At 36.3% G+C, this 23,868-nt stretch overlaps 1 protein-coding gene across 1 annotated transcript in view; it reads left to right on the top strand.

The window, feature by feature from the left end:
• ADGRV1 (adhesion G protein-coupled receptor V1) overlaps positions 1 to 23,868 on the top strand; it is a gene marked incomplete at its 5' end in the record, with an annotated part of 528,497 nt that overhangs the window by 144,491 nt on the left and 360,138 nt on the right. The window contains 11 exons of the mRNA XM_082623775.1: positions 285 to 540; positions 2,229 to 2,431; positions 3,912 to 4,088; positions 4,458 to 4,640; positions 6,756 to 6,935; positions 10,066 to 10,230; positions 13,276 to 13,393; positions 15,251 to 15,374; positions 22,809 to 22,947; positions 23,121 to 23,306; positions 23,579 to 23,811. Of these exons, the coding sequence (XP_082479901.1) occupies positions 285 to 540; positions 2,229 to 2,431; positions 3,912 to 4,088; positions 4,458 to 4,640; positions 6,756 to 6,935; positions 10,066 to 10,230; positions 13,276 to 13,393; positions 15,251 to 15,374; positions 22,809 to 22,947; positions 23,121 to 23,306; positions 23,579 to 23,811 (1,964 nt within the window). The remainder of the gene's footprint in view (positions 1 to 284; positions 541 to 2,228; positions 2,432 to 3,911; positions 4,089 to 4,457; positions 4,641 to 6,755; positions 6,936 to 10,065; positions 10,231 to 13,275; positions 13,394 to 15,250; positions 15,375 to 22,808; positions 22,948 to 23,120; positions 23,307 to 23,578; positions 23,812 to 23,868) is intronic.

Here is a 23,868-nt window from a genome sequence, read left to right as displayed (position 1 = left end):
TATGTACTCAATATTTTATTAAGAAGGTAGGTTTCAGGATAGGACAGTTTGGCTACATGTTTTATTAGCTACGTTTTAGTAGTGGTTTACTTTTTCTTTTTCCTAACAATCTTCTACTTCTCATGTGAAAGGCATTTGATTGATTTGTAGGATCATATTATGTTGCTTAAATATCTCATTATTTAAGATATGGTCGATATTAAAAGATAATCTAACCTTTTGATATTCTTACTGCACAGTGATAAGTAGAATATAAATAAAATCTTCTTTCTTTAAAATTTTAGATTTCATTTTCTGAAGGCCAGGCACTGTCTACAATTACTCTGACTGTTCTTGCTGATGACCTACCAGAGTTGTCAGAGACTGTGACTGTAACACTCATCCGTATTATCACAGAAGGGGTTGAGGACCCATCAAAAGGTGCTACTATTGATCAGAAAAGAAACAAGTCTGTAATAACCACTCTGCCCAATGACTCGCCCTATGGCTTGGTGGGCTGGCATGCTGAGTCTCTCTTCATCAGAGTAGCAGAGCCTAAAGGTAAATCTTGTTAAGTATTTTTCAGGTTCTAGTAAGTTTTATTGGATGACTTAATTCTAATATTTACTAGTAATGTAAAAAAAAGTTTCTTTTTACATGATATTTTTCAGTTTGACAGGTCATACTCAATCCTTTTTTACTTTTTGTTTGTTTTTATTAAATTTTCTGATCATGTCATTACACAGTGATATGGCTATATGAAATATTTACTTTTTTTTTTTTTTTTTTTTGCGGTACGCGGGCCTCTCACTGTTGTGGCCTCTCCCGTTGCGGAGCACAGGCTCCGGACGCATAGGCTCAGCAGCCATGGCTCACGGGCCTAGCTGCTCCACGGCATGTGGGATCTTCCCGGACCGGGGCACGAGCCCGTGTCCCCTGCATCGGCAGGCGGACTCTCAACCACTGCGCCACCAGGGAAGCCCTACTTTTACTTTTTGAGACATTACTGTCATAATAGAAGTAATAATATTTTAGTAAATCATTATAGTAGAAGTGTTTGGTTTCTATTTTACTTTCTCTTTTTCATTTTTGTTATATCTGTTCTCTTTCCTCACTCAGATTTCTCTGCTATAGATTTTCAATAGTTATAGAAAACAATGAGCAGCACAGAGAAATGCATGTGGTACTCGAGGTGTTAATTATTAAACCCAAAGCAGTAATTAGAATAATATTTTTTCTGTGAAGCGTAAGTGATCAGTGCCTCTTTTCCTGTTTCCTTTGAGCTTAGTGTTGACATCTTTCTCTAAATGACTATTCTTATCAACTGTAGAATAAATAGATTTTTATAGATAAAGGTCATTTGACTTATTTGAATAAAAGGTTATATATTATATATATCTATTAAGAATATGTGAAGGCTCTAAAATTTTCAGATAGGAACATGGACATCTTTCAAGGACCTTTTATTTAATTAGTTGATGGAAAAAAATGAAGTGTAATTATGCATCTAGGTCTTTATATGTCTGTATATATCGGAATAGAAAGAGCAATCTTAAAATAAAATGATCTGTTCATTTATCCATTCAACAATCATTTTTGAAGCACCTAGTAAGTACCAGAAATTGTGCTATGTGTTCTGGAAACAAAGACATGGTATTTGGTCATTAGAAATTCACAGACTGGTAGGGAAATTGACAAGCAGTTTTTTTCATTTATATAGCAAACTAAATTTTAAAAATCTAAGAAATGAAATAAAAAATACGTGCTGGGAAATACCTTGAGCTTTGTGATAGCCATCTTTACTGTAAGAACGAAATTGCTCTTCTTCTAATGATTAGTTATTAAGTGATGACTCTATGTGCTTAATTTTTCAGTTTTCGTTAAGAATCTTCCTAGCATTTGTAATTAGCCCCTCTGCTCAACCAGCAGGTATGCACTTTCCTAAGATTTTCAGCAGTTTCTGTTAAAGTGCATGACATGTGCAACATAGGAGAGTGAATTAGAGTACCAGAAGTGAAGGTTTAGAACTGGGATGTAATGCTAACAGCGTGTGGTGATTCTCAGCACAACTTTGGAGACAAGGTGGATAAAACACTAAATACTCCCTGGGAGTATACATTGTCTTTGTTTTACCTCTCTTTTTTGCCTGTCTGAAAGGGGTAGTGCAGAACAGTCTATCCTAAGTGCTTGGAATAGCATCAACAGCAAATAGAAAAGCTTACTTAACTTAAGGCATGTCTGTCTCACAGAGAACATCACCACTCTTCAGTTACAAGTTGTTCGAAATAAAGGGCTACTTGGAAACATAGCCATTCAGTTGGTAGCTAAACCCAATTTCTTACTGCACGTCAGTAATCAAGCCACTGAGAATGAAGATTATGTGCTACAAGAAACAATGATAATAATGAAAGAAAACATAAAAGAAACTTATGTCAAAGTTGCCATTTTGCCGGTGAGTCTAAGGCTGCAATGAATGTGATATAAAATAAAGGAAAATACTCTTGAAGATAAAAATGTGATGCTCTTAAAGGTAAAATCTTTAAAAAGGGTGCTTTTTAAATATAAAGATACAAGTACTCTAATGCTCCCACCCACCCTAATATTTAATAATGAATGACTATTTAATAACTGAAAGATAAAATAAGAAGTGTATTAATTGTTTATATTTGTGAACAGGAATATTGTTTGAATGAACTTTGAAGCATTGAATCTGGATTGATTATGTGTCTGGTTGGATCTTCTGTTGCTTTGTTAGTTGGTTTCAGCTAATGATTGAATGAATAAAATACCCACGTCAATCTGGTTATTTTTATTATTGGTTTTACAAGACAGTGTTTTCATTCCATGATAAAATCACTTGAATTAAAATTAGTCTTCAGATGGTGTTTAGATCTGGTTTTAGTGCTCTCGCTCTATTTCTCTCCTTCGTCTAAAGAGAATGTGTATATACGTCTGTAGTGATGCCCAAGAAACTGAAATTTGTTATTAGTATTATCACTAATATATGATTAAATATTGTATTTATATATTGTAGTCCTACATATAATATTAATTATTATCATATCCTATTAAATGCATATAATATTGTATAATAACATTAGTGTTATTAATAGTGTTATTAGTGGCATTAGGTAATAGTGGCTTCTGGAGAGGACATTCTGGAAAGATGTAAGGGATGGGACAGAGCGGAGGTTTCCTTTCCTTTTCTCTAGGTATTCTTTCTATCTTTTGAAATTTTTTATTACCTATTGAAAGATAAGGCAACAATTTTTAAAAAGTTAATTAAAATATAGGATTATAATTAGATTTACAAGTTCAGAGCTTTCACTTTTTAAGATGTATGTAGCATTTACCAGTTTCTCCTAAATTGAGGGGATATTATATATGTAAAACATATTCAGTAGGATGTGGTCAAAATTGTAGGATAGATACTTCTAAAAAATTATTTTACTTGCTCATGAGTATGTGGCTTCCATTGAAACGTCACCAATAAGCTTGAATATCCCCTAAGATTCTGAAGTTGTCAGTGGAGATGTACTAACATATAAAAAGGAATCTTTTTTTATATGTGTGGTAGAGCTGCCCATGCCTGTGGACAGTCATTCCTTTTTTTTTTTTTTTTTTTTTTTTTTTGTGGTACACGGGCCTCTCACTGTTGTGGCCTCTCCCGTTGCGGAGCACAGACTCCAGACTTGCAGGCTCAGCAGCCATGGCTCACGGGCCCAGCCACTCCGCGGCATGTGTGATCTTCCCGAACTGGGGCACGAACCCGTGTCCCCTGCATCGGCAGGCGGACTCTCAACCACTGCGCCACCAGGGAAGCCCTGGACAGTCATTCTTTACTGAAAAATATTGTATTTCCAATGCAAATCAAATATATTAAAAAAAATAAAACACCATCTCTCTCCCCTCCCCCTGTTCCTTACCCCCAGGATGATGCCCCCGAGCTGGAGGAAGGGTTTATTGTCAACATCACTGAGGTGTACCTGGTGAACTCTGACTTCTCTGCAGGACAGCCAAGTGTGCGGAGGCCTGGGATGGAAATAGTTGAGATAATGATTGAAGAAAATGATGATCCCAGAGGAGTTTTTAACTTTCATGTTACCAGAGTGAGAGGAACTTTCACGTATTTATAGTAATAACAAAAGCTTGTACCTGCTGATTTGGCCAGTATCATATATTTTCTGAAAAGTAATTGACTTTTCTTGTAGGTATTAATAAATACCCATCTTAAAGTTTTTCTTATAGACTAATTCTTAGTTCTCTTTGAGCTAGAACAAAGGATTAAGCACGTTTATTTACATTACATTTAAATGTAAGAGTTCTGAAGACCGAATATGCATACTTATAGTCAACTATTGATTTCTACTTTGAAGAGTGAAGTATAAGAACTAATAGTAGAAATAATAAGTTTAGAAAGTGATGACTTACATGAGTTACGTTTGTCTTGCATTTTAACTTATATTCTTTATTTAAAGGATGTTGGTGGAGTTATTACTGCCTATGAGGTACCTCCACCCCTGAACATTCTTCAAGTTCCTGTAGTCCGGCTGGCTGGAAGCTTCGGGGCAGTAACTGTTTATTGGAAAGTAACACTGGACAGTGCTGGCCTGGAAGACTTTAAGCCATCTCACGGGATTCTTGAATTTGCAGATACACAAGTATGCTAGTTACAGACATATTAACATGTTTTGGTTGTACTTGAAACATTTTATAGGCATCCACCAAATGAATGTGCAGTAGTGATTGCTGAATGTATTAAATTCAAAATTTCCATGTCAAGCCAACAGAGATATCGTTAGTTAATGTATAATTTTTTAATGGACATGGGAAGAGAATATAAATAGGCAAGAATCTTACCCTCTCTGAAATTCCCCACCTTACTCTATTTTAAATAGAAGTTATAAAATGATAATAACTGGCTTGGAAGTACCTAAGAATGTATAAAATACTGCCTGATGAACTAGGCTATTCCTATGAACTTTAGGTTCTTATATTCTAGTTGTTTCTTAAGGATTATAAATATAAATTTTTTTTAGGATTTGCAGTAGAAGTGTATGCATTTATTACTAAAGACATTTATTATTATGTACATTTATTATTACCCAAAGATTTTTTTACAATTAAAAAACACTAAAATGATAGAAAAGGAACAAAATAGTTAAAACTGGAAAAAATTGAAAAACAGTATTCTAGATTTGGGCCAACCAATCTTAAAAATTACAAAATAATTCCTTAAGAATTGTAAGCTTGTGAACTGGGCATTTTGCAATATGTAAGAATAAGGTGTTTTGATAAATTTTTAAATCAGTAAGTGGAAAAAGCATGTTGAATAACCATGAAAATGTTAGTAGCTTCAAATAGCAGTATCTATTTAGATTCAGTCTGATTTTGCCTGCACAGATTTGCACAGCATGCATCAACTTACTAGTTGCCATTAGGGGGATAGTAAATACTGCTAAAAGATAAGCATACAGATCTAGATTTTCCTACACATAAAGGTCTGTTGTTAATATTTGAAATCATGAGATTTTAACAAATTTAAGACTTTAAAACATTTCCTACTAAAAGGAGGGGAAATGCAGATTTTCATGTTAAAAGTAGAAACAAATAAATTGATTTTTCATTGAAGTAACCTTCCAACTTTATATTATCAGGACTTTATTCTTTTCATGAAGTTAAAGTCCCATCACTTAGCAGCACCCTTAGGACCATCATCATTCTTAAATTTAACATCCTGTAGGGAAAGTATTCTGTGTTCTACAGTACTGATTTGAGGTGCAGACATTTTGACAAGCTTATATTTTAGCATTTGATTTTGTTCAGGTTCCTCTTTCTCTGAATGTGATGTCCAGATTTCTCACTTTTCTCTGTTACTATATTAAAGGTGGATTTAGGTAGGAAAACATTTTTTGATAAATGTCTGTGTCATTTCCCTTTGGGTTACAGAAAATATTTTAAATATGGACATACAGCTGGGATATTTTTATGACTAATAGTGAAATCACAAGCTGGACCAAAGTTTTACTCATTTATAAGTTATAAAAACTTGTAACTTAGATCCAGACAGATGAATGAACTCCTGATCACAAAGTTCTAAAAACATGAAATTTGGGTTTTCTTCCTGCCTGTCTTTTTCCCTACATTACAAGAACAGTAATTTGAAACCGAAGGGATTTATTCTAGTTACAGAAGATGATAATAATTTATATGGTACCATTTTATATCAGGTCGTATTAATGCTAAGTATACTAAAATTTATGTTTGTGCAATGGTTATTAGAGCCTGCATGACATTTTAAATATTTTTCATCAAGAATAAGCCTTCATTGTTTTTTTGAATCTATAAATTATCCTATATTTTATTACATATATAATTTTCTTTATCTTGGAAACAATAGACTGAAAAGTTTTGACTTTGAAATACTATAAATATGACTATTTTTTTTAATTTTTAAATTTTTATAGAAAATTTTTGGCTGCACTGCACGGCTTCTGGGATCTTGGTTCCCTGACCAAGGATTGAACCCAGGCCCTCGGCAGTGAGAGCGCAGAGTCCTAACCACTGGACCGCCAGGGAATTCCCTGACTTTAAAATAGTATTATGAACACCACAGGCAAAAATTCCTGCTTTTTTCTTTGGTACTATGTTTCTAAGTTTCAACTAAAAAGTTAAAATGTATGCGATCAAAAATTGCTATTGCATTTTACCCTCTCTCCCTCCCTTTTTCCTTCTCTCCCTCCCTCTTTTCCTTCTTTCCTTCTTTTCTTTTATAGGTTATCGCAGTGATAGAAATCACTATAATTGATGATGCTGAATTTGAACGCATGGAGATATTCAATATTTCCTTAATCAGGGTGGCTGGAGGTGGCAGACTTGGAGAAGATGTTGTGGTAACTGTTGTTATTCCACAGAATGATTCTCCATTTGGAGTGTTTGGATTTGAAGAAAAGACTGTAAGTGAAATATATCAGGAAGTGGGGTGCCTTCCCCTAAGCTAATTTTTTCATGTAATTTGTAGTAGAAAGGTCTTTTTCTTTATTTAAAAAAAAACCTCTGCATTACTCTTTACTTATAGTTCTTTTCTCAAGGCTCTTTTGAGTTGGCTTTTGAATTAGGGGCCAATCTGCTAACCTGTGCACACAGTTTGATAGTAGTGAGAGCTCTTAACATCAGGCAGTTACAAAGGGGTGTAATAGACTACGAGGTACTTTTTGTCTATACATTCTGTTCTGTACCGGCTCTGCTACCAGACTGCCATCCTGGTTACAAGGCAGGATTCTGTCATGCTCCGGTTTTACACCCCAGGAATGGATTTAGCTGAGGAGGGATTTATATTCCCCACCTTTCAGGCCCTCTATCTTGATTTATACTGAACAAAACACTACAGTCACCCCAGCTCCTGTGTTTCTCTGTATTTCTTCCCTCTCTCTCCCCTCTTACTTCTCATTGGCTGCCTACTTCTAAGACCTGCAAGAGTGAGCCTAATTATTATTGGTTCAACCCCTGAGAGAGAAAAAAAAGCTTTGGCTAGTACAAAATTCTCTCTCTACCTTAACTAGACAATGAGGTACTATAAACTATATCATAATTATTATGACATAATGATTATATCATCATCATTATGATTTACCTTTCAAAGGAAATTTCAAGATGAAATAATCATACAAATATTTAGATAATTTCGATAGACACAGCAACTTTTCTGGCTCTTTTGTCACCATTCCCTTTATTTAATCACTTATAGGTAATCAGTAATTCACCATAGATCATTTTAAATAATAGCAAATTGTCTAATGCCAATTGTCTTTACTGTTCAGTGGATGCAAGGCTAGACCTGCAACTTGCCTATCAGGGCTGGGCTTCCTAGATGCTCCAAAATTTAGATAAACCCTAATAATTGCCTAATTATTTGATCATTGAAATTTCAACTTCATAAGAAAATGGAAACTATAAAAGGAACAGAACCCTTCTACTGCTGTAGCCTATTTGAGACTCTTTTTCTTCCTCGAGAAAGGAATGAGCAGATATAAGTGTTTGTAAAGAGTGGTAGATTCACAAAAGAGTAGCTGTGAATGTTTTCTAGGCAACCTAAAAAGTCTGGAAAATACAAGATGTGTAAAGAAAAGAGTAAAAGTACCCATAATATTATTGCTCTAAGATAGATATCATTAGTATTTTGTTATATTTCCATCCAGGCCTTCTTTGCATATATGCAGAGAAATATTTTAATATATACGAGTATGTAATTTATTTTTATAAAATGTATTAAATGTACTAAAAATGTATTCTCTGTTACCTTCTGAGGTTAGATAAAAGGTTCAGGGTTTAAGTAGTCCAACCTCCAACTGATGAAATGTTATAATAATGTTTTTGCTTTTAGCTTTGTCACACTTTTGGACTTAGCCATTGGATGGTATATTTACAGGTTTCTCTCACCTTTTGAGAAAATGAAGGAGTTATGCTACTGTTCGTAAATAATTTCTGTTTATTCATTTTATCTTAACTGCTGTCGTAAACCTTACTGCAATAACTTTAGTGCATCCTTGATCTGGGAACTACTGTCTTATTATAATAGCCTCCGATTTCCAACTTGTCTTATAGTCTAAAAGTAAGATTTAAGGTACCCAAACCCTTGTTGTGAGGAGTGAGTTGATAACATGTAAAGCACATATAATTGGGCTTTACCCTCAATAGGTGTCAATTGCTGTTTTAATTGTTGATAATATTAGTAGTAGCTTGTGGCTCAGCCCTTTGTGGCTACTTTCCTTGTATCCTATCTTTCTTATAACCAATAGCTCTTGATAACTTGGAGTTTATCTTTTAACCTGTATCTAAAATACACAATATTGTGTGCATAGTGAACATTCTGTTAGTATTATTTGGTGAGACAGATTATATTCAGAACTGAAGAACACTGAGAAAGGATTATTGGTATTAATCTGTCAAAATTAATAAGCTTCTACAGGGAAATGTGCTGAGTATACCAAAGCACTGGGAATCGCAGAGACTCCTGGAAATATGCTTGTGAAACTGAAACTAGAATATTATTATCTATGGAAACGAAAAGGACTTATATACGCAGTTTGTTTATAATGGATTTTTTTTCTTTCTCACTTTGCTTTTTTCTTACTTGATATTTCTGGTGTCTGAGGAGTGCTTTGAACAGCACTGCGTGTGGAGTCAAAACATCTGAACTAAATCGCAGGCTCCTTTTCTCCAAATACATGTATATCTGTGCTCCTCAGCTTTCTTAGAGTTTTTGTGAGGCTTAAATAAGATAAAGTATGTGCAAGAACTGACACATATTAGAAGCTCAACAAATATCAGTTGGCTCCAAATCCCTACTCTTGGCACCAATGCAAAAATCTCATGAAAAAAGACCCCAACAAGATTGAATTATACACTCGTTAAGTGTCTTTCTTGAAAATGGAAAGCATTGTGTTATATGTTTGTATTTACATAACAGGTGCATAGTATAGGCTCAGTTTGGACTTTGCTTCACAGAGTCAATATGTGTAATTCGTATTAGGTCTGTATTATGTGGGGAGCCTGACTGCCATAAAAGAACCCCCAAATCTCAGTTCCTTAATATGATAAGAGTTTATTTCTTCTTTATGCAAAAGTCCTACATCACTGTTCCTAGTTGGGGTCTTATGGGTACCTCTTCTCCAACTGGCATCTCAGGCACCAGAGTCTCTCCATCTGTGACTGTCCTCCTCTAGTCATCCAGCAAATGGAGAAAGAGGGAGTGTGGAAGATTGTGTGGGAAGTTGATGGCCAGACTATGATTAGCATACTTCACTTCTGCCTGTATTCTTTTGGCCAGAATTCAGTCACAAGCTCCACCTAATTGCAGAAGGGGCTAGGAAATGCCAAGTAGCTGAGTGTCTAGGGCAAAAAGGGAATGGGATTTGGTGAAACATTTTTTTTCTACCACATGATTGTAACATGCTGTGATTAGAGTTCTAAATTCAAAAATTGCAGTCATTGAGAAGAGAAATGAGATTCTGTTTGTTCTTCCTGCTGCTTTTTGCTCTTTTTTTTTTTTTTTTTTTAAACCTTACTGGATTTTCTTTTTTTCAGGTAATGGTTGATGAATCCCTTTTGTCTGATGACCCTGATTCGTATGTGACATTGACAGTTGTCCGGTCCCCAGGAGGAAAAGGAGCCATCCGACTTCAGTGGACCATAGATGAGATGGCTAAAGATGACCTCAGTCCTTTGAATGGGACACTTCATTTTGATGAGGTATAATCGTCATCAGGACTCCTGTAGTTTTTCTCTAATTTGTCTTTGTTTGATTTTCTGAATTTTTTGAAATCATATGCACCGTGGAGAAAAATCACACACACACACACACACACACACGCACGCACGCACGCACGCACACACACACACACACACACACACACCCAAGATGTCTGAGATTTAATTCAGATGCTACCTACATCCCACCCTTAAAACTGCTCTTTTCTTGACATACCCTCCCCTGATTGAGGGCAAAACCAGTCAACCGAGCCGGACATCTGGGTGTCATCCCCATCGCTACCCATTCTGTAACTCTTGCATATATTTGACAGCTGAGTTTAGTCAGTTTTCCCTTTTAAATACCCTTTCTGTTCCTCCTACTCTGTCATGGCTGTGACAATCCGTACCTCCATCTTCTTTCCTTGGATGGTCTTTTAACTGATATTCCTACTCCAAGTCTTTTCCCTATTCTGTCCAGTATCCGTGCCACTGAGTAAGGCTACTTTTCTATAAGGAAGATCTCGTTATGCCACCCCCTGCTTAAAAGGATCCAGTGGCAGCGTCTTACCCACAGAACTTCAGGCTCTGAAATGTGGAACACAGAGCCTCTCGGAGGGAATCCTGGCGATACCTTCCTCCCAGTTAATCTGAGCACAGAGTTTCACTGTGAATGCAGTGTAACGAGAACCAAGGAGCATTTATCTATCAAACTCTGAACTCTTTTTTCCTGGAAGGAGGGATGGAGAGGTGGAAGAGAATTGACAGGCTGATTCTTAAATCCATATGGAAATGCAAAAGACCAAGAATAGTCTCAGAAACTCACAAAGAAGAATGGAGGGTGCCCCTCCCTAACTAAACTTAAGATAATATGTAGCACAGGTAAATGTGACAGTATGATACTGGCTCTGGGACAGACAAATAGACCAAAGAGAAGAAACTGGAGAGTCCAGATTTATCAATCTTTTATGGTTTTTGCTTTCATGTTTGCATAAATCTTTCCTAAATTAGTAAAAACGAAAGCAAAAGGAAATTAGTTAAAAACCAGAAAAACAGTAGAACTGATGAATTAGTTTTTTAAAAAGCAATAAAAAATAACCTCACAAAATAAGAACAAGCAAGAAAGAACCATTAAAGGAGAAAGTATAAAATTTTAAGAGATTACTTTGTACATATCTAGACAAATGAATATAAACATCTATATGAAACTGACTCTAATAGGTAAATAGTAGATATAGAAAGTCTAAGCAGATGAATTTCCATAAACGAAATAGAATTTAAAAAATTAAATAGGAGAGTAGAAGGTCCCCGAGGTGGTTTTCTAAAAGAAATTTGACCAAACATGTAAAGATAAGATGGTCCCAGTGAAACATGGTCAATCTATTTTTTTTGAGTCTATTGACCTTTTATCAGAGCTTTCAACACCAAACAACACAAAAGCAAATACTTTTTTTCATTCAGTTTTCTAATAGGTGATGAATAAATTAATCGGTGATGCCCTCTCGCAATCCATTTGCCACTTAGACATTCTGCCACCATTTTTGAGGTGTTGGTTACTCTAATGGAATTAAAGATCTCAAGCCAGATGGCACAGATATTTCATCCACTCATTTCTTAGGTTCTGATATGCGATGGCTCAAGAAACACCTCGGTTGCATGCCCTAAACCTCTATAAACTTCTCATTTGTCATGAGAAGAATTTAGAAATTACTTTGAAATTTCTTTAAAGATTTTCCATAGTAATAATGAGCAGTCATTTCCCAGTTACTAGATCTACTTCCCAGATGATTAGAAAGACTTTCTGGTGTTGAGCAGGATATCCATACCAAAATGGCAAATAGTCTGATCTTTTACCCCAGGGGATAAGGCTGTCCTTGTTCAGAGTACTGCATCAGGAGGGGTGAGTTTATGGGTCACCCTGGACTTGACCCTCTTCATCTTGTGCTTTGCTTACCAACCTGGTGCATTCCATGTACCTCTGCATAATAGCTTTATTGTTCTTGTATATTCAGCTACTGACATACCTATGTCTCCATTCTAACAAATGGCTTTGTAGCTAAGCACATAGTTCAGAGCCGCTAATTGACAATGTGCAGAGAGTAAAAGGGATGGGAGTGATTAATTGCATCCCAGGAATTATAGATTTTCCATGAGTGCATTTAATAAGGTCTGAGGCAGGAAGTATACATTTTCCTAGCAGCTCTTACAAAATTTTTAAGAAGTACAGTTACTGTAAAATATAAAAAAAGGACTCTTATGAAGAGAGGACAGCTTGAGTGAAGAGATTAGAATAACGCTTTTAATAATAAAAATCTCAAGAGATGCAATTGCGGAACTAAGATGTACATAAGAAGCAATAAACTGCAGAATTCAAACTATAGAAAACTAATCAGTGATGCATAGGACAAATTTGAGTTTTTTTAATCAGCATACGGAGGAGGCGGTAAAGATAAAAGTGATTTCTGTCACGGTTATGTCTCAAAGTATTAAGCTGGTTGTCTTCTATCTATTTGCTTTTCCTTATTCTTTCTCTTCCAGCCTACACTGAAAACTTAGCACATGTTCCAAGAAATTACTGAGCTAAGTTTAAGCCAAGAGAGGGAAGGCATGATAGTGAAAATGCTTGAGATCAACACCTATGGAAGGAATGGGAAGGAAGCAGGCGTGGGTAGAGGGCAAGGAGCAAAAATGGGTAGTAGAAAGATAACCTTTATAAAGTATTAAACCTATGACGTTCATCTATTTACATCATGCTGTGACCATTTAATTTTAAGTGATCGAACTTTCAATGGTTGAAAATTTTCAGGAAATTTAAAAGTTGTGTTAACATTTCCCCCCTTTTTCCTATTACGGACCTTAATCGGATTTATGCTCAGAGCTAATTTTTATATAGTAATTCTCTCTAGCAGAAACTCATAATTCTAGGGCACAGAAAGGACACACATTAAAAAATGCTTATGAACATAAATGTTATTCTGCTAATGGGAACATTCGAAACTTAACTTTGGTCAATCTGGAAAATGTGTTATTCCTCCTCATTTGATGTAGACTGAGTCCCAGAAGACCATTGTGTTGCACACACTTCAAGACGCCATGTTGGAGGAGGACAGGAGTTTCACCATTCAGCTGGTACCAGTTGATGAGGTAGAAATATCTCCAATAAAAGGTAAGAGAAATCGACATTTTTGGAAATTAAAAAGTAGATTTTTAGAAAAATGTAACCAGATAATCAATAGTTACAAAGATAGGTAGTATTTGTTTTTATAATTCCTAAAACATTTTCTAAATCTTAAAGATGTTATTTCCTACTTGTATAACAGCTAAAGACTTTTTAAAGCTAAAATTACCATACCCAATGTTGGTAAGGTCATATGCCAAAGACTTCATACTACTCAGCTGTGTGATTTTTAAAAAGATAAAGATGTTTGTTTTAGCAGTGTTTATAAAGTAAAATATGAAAGCTTTTTAAGTGATCCTACAGTAGGAGACTGGTTAAATGTAACAGAATACTATGCAACTATTCAAAAAATGTGGCAGAAAAAGCCTTACTTACATTAAAATTAAGAACACTTCATTACATGGATAATTGTTACATTAATAAAATAGGCTTTGTAACAACATGTTCAGTGTGATCCCCTTTTTGTCACATGCATGTCATAAACATGTTTGGAATTATTTATTTGAAATGTTGATAGTGGTTTTTGATTACCTATATTTTCTATACCTACTTACAATGATCACATGTTACTTTTGTAATAAAATGTTATTTTAAAACTTAGCATCTTATTATGTCTCTTTCAGCCTATCTATTGCCTATTTTGATCAGAAAGTAATTACTTAGATTTTGACATTTCAGAAACAGGCATCATAATTCTCACTTGCCTATGGTCCATGTGAAAATTTGTTTCTTCGGTCTGGAGAGAAAGGATTACTGGAGCTAAAACGGTTTCATTATAGTACAAATAGTAATAACCATAAAAAAATGGCCCAGCAACTTTGATATGAAAGCTTAGTTACTGTTGCATGTCCTTTTTTGCCATCAAGAACTTCATCCTATGCAAGGGTTCATGGTCAAAGAAGCAGAATTCCGTGGCTAAGGAAATTCGCAGAATTGTAGAGAGTATTGTGTACTGTCACCTATGAAATCACCTAGGGTAGTTATTCCTTTTGCATTTATATCTAGAGTACTTCCAGCAAGCATTTGAGGGAATCATATCTTTGCATTATATTCTTCCATAAGTCTTAAGTCAGCTCAGTTGTCTACATCGTGTTAAATGTCAGTGTTGATATTATATAGACTAATTAGATGCAAGAACAAGAATATACCAGTGGATCAAGGTAAATCATTTGTTAATATAAAAAATTCATAATATATTTCTAACTGTCACATACTTGCACTTGACAAACCACTCTTGATTCCATTAATCCATTGCCAAAGAAAGTGATAGTATAGTAATCCAATCCTTTGTTTCATTAAACTCTAATGTGTGCTTCTGGAAACAATTTTATTTAAGTTACTGCTAAATTATGATATGAATACTCAAATTACTTGATATGGTTTTTATTTCTATTTTAGTAGTAACACTTAGAAGCAAATGGTAGAGTCAGAAAATTAAAAATAAAAATGGGCCCCCAAGAATTCTAGCTTTTGCTACATAGCTAATACATACAGCTACATAGCCAATTTCAGTGAGCTACAAAATGGTTACTGTAGAAGTGGATTAATGCACATGGTAGAAGAGTACTTATTTATCATGGGAGTGATAGTGGAAGTACTGCCCACTTTATCCCTTTCATTAAAGTGTGATCTTGGGCAAGTCATTTGCCTTAGTGTCTTCAATGCCTCTATGTGCTTAAATGTCTGTGCTGGTAAAATGAGGATAATATTAGTACCTAACTTATATGATTGTCATGAGGACCAACTCACAAGATTAGTATATGTAAAGCCCTTAGAACATTGCCAGGCATGTACTAAGTGAATCCATGTGTTTTCTACATAAGTGGTATATCATCTTCAACTCAGGTAGCGCATCAATAATCATTCGAGGAGATAAGGGAGTGTCAGGAGAAGTTGGGATAGCTCCATCATCTAGGCACGTCCTCATTGGGGAACCCTCAGCAAAATATAATGGTACTGCTATCATCAGGTAAGGGTTTTCTAATTTTTGTTTGCGTAGGTGAGGGTTTTGAAGTTTTATTTAAATAATTAGCATTATTAAATACATTGTTCTGAATACAGACATATTCTTAAGGCATTGTCTTTTTATATATTTGTAAAATGCTGTGGAGAGTAGAACATATTTTTGATAAAAACTGAAGGTATGTTTTGAGTTATCTTGACGTTAGATCATGAGAAGTTTTTTTTTTAACACTTTTATTGGAGTATAATTGCTTTACAATGGTATGTTAGTTTCTGCTGTATAACAAAGTGAATCAGCTATACATATGCATATATCCCCATATCTCCTCCCTCCTGTATCTCCCTCCCACCCTCCCTATCCCACCCCTCTAGGTGGACACAAAGCACCGAGCTGATCTCTTTGTGCTATGCGGCTGCTTCCTACTAGCTATTTTACATCTGATAGTGTATATATGTCCATGCCACTCTCACACGTCGTCCTCGCTTACCCTTCCTAATCCCCATGTCCTCAAGTCCATTCTCTAAGTCTACATCTTTATTCCTGTCCTACCCCTAGGTTCTTCAGAACCATTTTTTTTGATTCCATATATTTATGTGTTAGCATATGGTATTTGTTTTTCTCTTTCTGACTTACTTCACTCTGTATGACAGTCTCTGGGTCCATCCACCTCACTATAAATAACTCAATTTCGTTTCTTTTTATGGCTGAGTAATATTCCATTGTATATATATTCCATTGTATATATATGTATGTGCCACATCTTCTTTATCCATACATCTGTTGATGGACACTTAGGTTGCTTCCATGTCCTGGCTATAGTAAATAGAGCTGCAGTGAACATTATGGTGCATGACTTTTTTGGAAGTATGGTTTTCTCAGGGTATATGCTCAGTAGTGGGATTGCTGGGTTGTATGGTAGTTCTATTTTTAGTTTTTCGAGGAACCTCCATACTGTTCTCCATAGTGGCTGTATCAATTTACGTTCCCACCAACAGTGCAAAAGGGTTCCCTTTTCTCCACACCCTCTCCAGCATTTATTGTTTGTAGATTTTTTGATGTTGGCCATTCTGACTGGTGTGAGTTGATACCTCATCGTAGTTTTGATTTGCATTTCTCTAATGATTAGTGATGTTGAGCATCCTTTCATATGTTTGTTGGCAATCTGTATATCTTCTTGGGAGAAATGTCTATTTAGGTCTTCTGCCCATTTTTGGACTTGGTTGTTTGTTTTTTTGATATAGAGCTGCATGAGCTACTTGTGTATTTTAGAGATTAATCCTTTGTCTGTTGCTTCATTTGCAAATACTTTCTCCCATTCTGAGGGTTATCTTTTTGTCTTATTTATGGTTTCCTTTGCTGTGCAAAAGCTTTTAAGTTTCATTAGGTCCCATTTGTTTATTTTGTTTTTATTTCCATTTCTCTAGAGGTGCATCAGAAAGGATCTTGCTGTGATTTATGTCATGCAGTGTTCTGCCTATGTTTTCCTCTAAGAGTTTTATAGTATCTGGCCTTACATTTAACTCTTTAACCCATTTTGAGTTTATTTTTGTGTATGGTGTTAGAGAGTGTTCTTATTTCATTCTTTACATGTAGCTGTGCAGTTTTCCCAGCACCACTTATTGAAGAGGCTATCTTTTTTCCATTGTATATTGTTGCCCCCTTTATCAAAAATAAGGTGACCATATGTGCATGGGTTTATCTCTGGGCTTTCTATCCTGTTCCATTGATCTATATTTCTGTTTTTGTGGCACTACCATACTGTCTTGATTACTGTAGCTTTGTAGTATAGTGTGAAGTCCAGAGCCTGTTTCCTCCAGCTCCTTTTTCTTTCACAAGAGTGCTTTGGCCATTCGGGGTCTGTTGTGTCTCCATACAAATTCTAAGATTTTCTGTTCTACTTCTGTAAAAAATGCCATTGGTAATTTGATAGGGATTGTATTGAATCTGTAGATTGCTTTGGGTAGTATAGTCATTTTTGCAGTTGTTGCTTCTTCCAATCCAAGAACATGGTATATCTCTCCATCTGTTTATATCATCTTTAATTTCTTTCATCAATGTTTTATAGTTTTATGCATACATGTCTTTTGTCTCCCTTGGTAGGTTTATTCCTAAGTATTTTATTCTTTTTGATGCAGTGGTAAATGGGAGTGTTTCCTTAATTTCTCTTTCAGATTTTTCATCATTAGTGTATAGGAATGCAAGAGATTTCTGTGCATTAATTTTGTATCCTGCAACTTGACCAAATTCATTGATTAGCTCCAGTAGTTTTCTGGCGGCATCTTTAGGATTCTCTATATATACTATCATGTTGTCTGTAAACAGTGACAGTTGTACTTCTTTTCCAATTTGTATTCCTTTTATTTCTTTTTCTTCTCTGATTGCCATGGCTAGGACTTCCAAAACTATGTTCAATAATTGGGGTGAGAGTGGACATCCTTGTCTTGTTCCTGATCTTAGAGGAAATGCTTTCAGTTTTTCACCATTGAGAATGTGATGCTTGCTGTGGGTTTGTCATATATGGCCTTTTTTATGTTGTGGTAGGTTCCCTCTATGCCCACTTTCTGGAGACTTTTTATCGTAAGTAGGTGTTGAATTTTGTCAGAAGCTTTTTCTGCATCTGTTGTGATGGTCACATGGTTTTTATTCTTCAGTTTGTTAATATGGTTTTTCACATTGATTGATTTGCATGTATTGAAGAATCCTTGCATCCCTGGGATAAATCCCACTTGATCATTGTGTATGATCCTTTTAATGTGTTGTTGGATTCTGTTTGATAGTATTTCGTTGAGGATTTTTGCATCTATATTCATCAGTGATATTGGTCTGTAATTTTCTTTTTTTTGTAGTATGTTTGTCTGGTTTTGGTATCAGAGTGATGGTGGCCTCATAGAATGAGTTTGGGAGTGTTCCTTCCTCTGCAATTTTTTGGAAGAGTTTGAGAAGGATGGTGTTAGGTCTTCTCTAAATGTTTGATAGAATTCACCTGTGAAGCTATCTGGTCCTGGACTTTTGTTTGTTGGAAGCTTTTTAATCAGTTTCAAGTTCATTACTTGTGATTGGTCTGTTCATATTTTCTATTTCTTCCTGGTTCAGTCTTGGAAGGTTATACCTTTCTAAGAATTTGTCCATTTCTTCCCGGTTGTCCATTTTATTGGCATAGAGTTGCTTGTAGTAGTCTCTTAGGATGCTTTGTATTTCTGCAGTGTCTGTTGTAACTTCTCCTTTTTCATTTCTAATTTTATTGATTTGATTCCTCTCCCTCGTTTTCTTGATGAATCTGGCTAATGGTTTATCAGTTTTGCTTATCTTCTCAAAGAACCAGGTTTTAGTTTTATTGATCTTTGCTATTGTTTTCTTTGTTTCTATTTCATTTATTTCTGCTCTGATCTGTATGATTTATTTCCTTCTACTAACTTTGGGCTTCGTTTGTTCTTCTTTCTCTAATTCCGTTAGGTGTATAGATTGTTTATTTGAAATTTTTTTGTTTCTTGTTGTAGGCTTGTAATGCTATAAACTTCCCTCTGAGAACTGCTTTTGCTGCATCCCACAGGTTTTGGATTGTCATGTTTTCATTGTCATTTCTTTGTAGGTATTTTTTGATTTCCTCTTTGATTTCTTCAGTATATCTTGGCTATTTAGTAACATATTGTTTAGCCTCCATGTTTTTGTGTTTCTCATGTTTTTTTCCCTGTAATTGATTTCTAATCTCATAGAATTGTGGCCAGAAAAGATGCTTGATATGATTTCAATTTTCTTAAATTTACTGTGGCTTGATTTGTGACCCAAGATGTGATCTCTCCTGGAGAATGTTCCATGTGCACTTGAGAAGAAAGTGTAATCTGCTATTTTTGGATGGAATGTCCTATAAATATCAATTAATTCCATCTTGTTTAATGTATCATTAAAAGCTTGTGTTTCCTTATTTACTTTCATTTTGGATGATCTGTCCATTGGTGAGAGTGGAGTGTTAAAGTCCCCTACTATGATTGTGTTACTGTTGATTCCCCCTTTTATTGCTGTTAGTATTTGCCTTATGTATTGAGGTGCTCCTATGTTGGGTGAGTGAATATTTACAATTGTTATATCTTCTTCTTGGTTTGATCCCTTGATCATTATGTAGTGTCCTTCTTCATCTCTTGTAATAGTCTTTGTTTTAAAGTCTATTTTGTCTGATATGAGAATTGGCTACTCCAGCTTTCTTTTGATTTCCATTTGCATGGAATATCTTTTTCCATCCCCTCACTTTCAGTCTGTATGTGTCTCTAGGTCTGAAGTGGGTGTCTTTTAGACAGCATATGTATGGGTATTGTTTTTGTATCCATTCAGCCAGTCTTTGTCTTTTGGTTGGAGCATTTAATCCTTTGACCTTTAAGGTAGTTATCAATATGTATGTTCCAATTACCATTTTCTTAATTGTTTTGGGTTTGTTATTGTAAGTCGTTTCCTTCTCTTGTGTTTCCTGCCTAGAGAAGTTCCTTTGCATTTTTTTTTTGTATAAATTTATTTTATTTATTTATTTTTGGCTGTGTTGGGTCTTCGTTGCTGCGCGCGGGCTTTCTCTAGTTGTAGTGAGCAAGGGCTACTCTTTGTTGCAGTGCGCGGGCTTCTCATTGCGGTGGCTTCTCTTGTTGCGGAGCATGGGCTCTAGGCACACGGGCGGCTTCAGTAGTTGTGGCACGTGGGCTCAGTAGTTGTGGCTCGCGGGCTCTAGAGCTCAGGCTCAGCAGTTGTGGCGCACGGGCTTAGTTGCTCCACGGCATGTGGGATCTTCCCGGGCCAGGGCTCGAACCCGTGTCCCCTGCATTGGCAGGCGGATTCTTAACCACTGCGCCACCAGGGAAGCCCTGCATTTTTTATAGAACTGGTTTGGTGGTGCTGAATTGTCTTAGCTTTTGCTTATCTGTAAAGATTTTAATTTCTCCGTCGAATCTGAATGAGATCCTTGCTGGGAAGAGTAATCTTGATTATAGGTTTTTCCCTTTCATCACTTTAAATATGTCCTGCCACTCCCTTCTGGCTTGCAGAGTTTCTGCTGAAAGATCCGCTGTTAACCTTATGGGGATTCCCTTGTGTATGAATTGTTGCTTTTCCCTTGCTGCTTTTAATATTTTTTCTTTGTATTTAATTTTTGATAGTTTGATTAATATGTGGCTTGGCATGTTTCTCCTTGGATTTATCCTGTATGGGAGTCTCTGCGCTTACTGGACTTGATTCACTATTTCCTTCCCCATGTTAGGGAAGTTTTCAACTATAATCTCTTCAAATATTTCTCAGTCCCTTATTTTTTCTCTTCTTCTTCTGGTACCCCTATAATTAGGATGTTGGTGTATTTTAATGTTCTCCCAGAGGTCTCTGAGACTGTTCTCAATTCTTTTCAATCTTTTTCTTTATTCTGCTCTGTGGTAGTTATTTCCACTATGTAGAATGTTCCTCTGCCTCAGTTATTCTGCTATTGATTCCTTCTAGTGTATTTTTTGATTAACTATTTCCTTTTCCATATTAGGGAAATTTTCAACTATTATCTCTTCAAATATTTTCTCAGTCCCTTTCTTTTTCTCTTCTTCTTCTGGGACCCCTATAATTCAAATGTTGTTGTGTTTAAAGTTGTCCCAGAGGTCTCTGAGACTGTCCTCAATTCTTTTCATTCTTTTTTACTTATTCTGCCCTGCAGTAGTTATTTCCACTATTTTATCTTCCTGGTCACTTATCCGTTCTTTTGCCTCAGTTATTCTGCTATTGATTCCTTCTAGAGAATTTTTGATTTCATTTATTGTGTTGTTCATCATTGTTTGTTTGCTCTTTAGTTCTTCTAGGTCCTTGTTAAACGTTTCTTGTATTTTGTCTATTCTATTTCCAAGATTTTGGATCATCTTTACTATCATTATTCTGAATTCTTTTTCAGGTAGACTGCCTATTTCCTCTTCATTTATTAGGTCTGGTGGGTTTTTACCTTGCTCCTTCATCTGCTGTGTGTTTCTCTCTCTTCTTATTTTGCTTAACTTACTGTGTTTGGGTTCTCCTTTTCGCAGGCTGCAGGTTCGTAGTTACCATTGTTTTTGGTGTCTGCCCCCAGTGGCTAAGGTTGGTTCAGTGGGTTGTGTAGGCTTCCTGGTGGAGGGGACTAGTGCCTGTGTTCTGGTGGATGAGGCTGGATCTTGTCTTTCTGGTGGGCAGGACCGCGTCTGATGGTTTGTTTTGGGGTGTCTGTGACCTTATTATGAGTTTAGGCAGCCTTTCTGCTAATGGGTGGGGTTGTGTTCCTGTCTTGCTACTTGTATGGCATAGGGTGTCCAGCACTGTAGCTTGCTCGTCGATAAGTGGAGCTGGGTTTTAGCATTGAGATGGATGGAGATCTCTGGGAGAGCTTTCACCGTTTGATATTATGTGAGGTCAGGAGGTCTCTGGTGGACCAGTGTACTGAACTTCGCTCTCCCACCTCAGAGGCTCAGGCCTGACACCCGGCCAGAGCACCAAGACCCTGTCAGCCACACAGCTTTTTAAAAAATGCTACTTTAGGGTCCCTGCACCTCTTTCTTTGCGGAATGGGAGTGTGTACCTTCTGCCTTCTGCTTTGGACCTGCTAGTGTTGGAGGGTCTCCTGCAGAGGCGGAGGGGTGCCTGTGGCTCCCCGTGGGGACAAGGACAGTTGCAGCCATAGTTCTGGGTAGTACTCCTTGGTGTGAGCCCTCCCAGAGTCCACCATTATCCCCACCAAAGAGCTGGGTAGGCCATGAGAGGGTTTCTGACTGTTTTTTTAGATTATTTGCACAGCCCCATGCCAAGGAGCGCACACTGAGTAACATCAAGAATTCTGTGCTTTCAGCTCTGTTCTGTCACTAACCATGTAAAATAGGAGTTACTTCATCTCTGTGAGCTTGTGTGCCTTAGCTACAGAATCATTCCTTAAAAAATCATCTGGATCAAAGATTTTATTATTCTGATTGTTCTAAAATTAGGACCTATTATTTAACTAGGGTAGTATGATCATAGGCAATTTTGTTTATCATAAATTTTCTCATGAGGAGTGAGATAGCAGTTATCAATAAAGTAGTTGAATTTGTGTCAAAACTTTATCTTTTTGGTAGTTTTTTCATTAACATTGCATGTGTGAAGTGTTTACTGTTCTTTATTTGTACTTTGTATCTTGTGTAGTAAGTGAAAAGTCCATATGTACTTTTTTTTTATTCCTTTAAGCCTTCTACTTTTACTGTTCAGCTTTTCCTAGTATTCTTGTCAAGCAGATTTACACAAGCTCAGTATTTTGGGTGTTACTGTCTTGGAGTTAAAAGACTTTTTTTGCTTTATAGTTGATAGATAGGGTTATTGAAATTCATAATATTCTTGAAATAATTGAAAATTTTTTATTGTTGAAGGATAGAGCAAATATTTAGGAAAAGCTCTTTCAATAAAAATGAAATATACATTTGTGTGTTGTTGTAGCCTCGTTCGTGGCCCAGCAATTTCTGGGGAGGTCACAGTGTACTGGAGGATATTCCCTCCTTCCATGGGGGAATTTGCTGAAACTTCAGGAAAACTAACAATGCGAGATGGACAGTCTGCAGCAATTGTAGTGTTACAGGTATCAGTATTACTGATTGCTGTTATGCCCTTTGCTGTGTGTGTGTGTGGTTGGGGGGTGGGGTGGTGGGAGGTGGTCAGTATCACAGAGTTCGTTGTTTTGCTTTTATGATAGATATATTTTTTAAAAATGTTCAGCTTCTGCTGCTCATGGCTCTTTCTGTCCTTCTCTAGGCTTTGAATGATGACATTCCTGAGGAAAAGTGTTTCTATGAGTTTCAGCTCACTGGAGTCAGCGACGGGGGGGTATGGCGTGAATCCAGCAGCACTGCCAACATCACAGTGGTGGCTAGTGACTTTCCCTATGGACGATTCGCCTTTTCACAAGAACAACTTCGGGTATCAGAGGAAGTGCAAAAGGTGGAGCGTGAAATGCTTAAAATCTTAAATATCATTTTTATTTTTTATATTGTGAGTGATCTTTAAAATGTGTTTCTTTGTTCATATTCCAAAGTAAAGTGTTCACAAACTCATTAACGTGTTCCTGATATCACTTTAACGTAGAATTTATATATTTTGATAAATTTACATGTAACTTCGACATAATCCTGGTAAATAGAATTAGAGACACTCAAAATTAAGTCTTGTCTGGTAGAGTACTCATCCAAAATAAAAAACTGCTTCTTGCATAGGTTAACCTCACAGTCATCCGTTCGGGTGGCTCTTTCGGCCCCGTGAGGCTCTGGTTTGAGGCTGTGAGTGGGACAGCCGAGGCCGGCGTGGATTTCATCCCTCCACCAGGGCAGCTCCTCTTTGAAGCGAGGGAGACGGTGAAAAGTGTGCACATTGAAATCCTTGATGACAGCCTTCCTGAAGGCCCTGAGGAATTTTCCCTAGTGATTACAAAGGTGGAACTCCTGGGAAGGTAAAGTAAAAGAGAAAAATAGGGAAAAGGAAACAAAACAGAGAGAAAGGATGAGTG

Source organism: Mesoplodon mirus, assembly GCF_964341445.2.
Source record: "Mesoplodon mirus genome assembly, chromosome: 5".
NCBI classification, from domain to species: domain Eukaryota; kingdom Metazoa; phylum Chordata; class Mammalia; order Artiodactyla; family Ziphiidae; genus Mesoplodon; species Mesoplodon mirus.
Note: the sequence above shows the minus strand (reverse complement) of the source record. Positions and strands in the feature narration are given on the sequence as shown.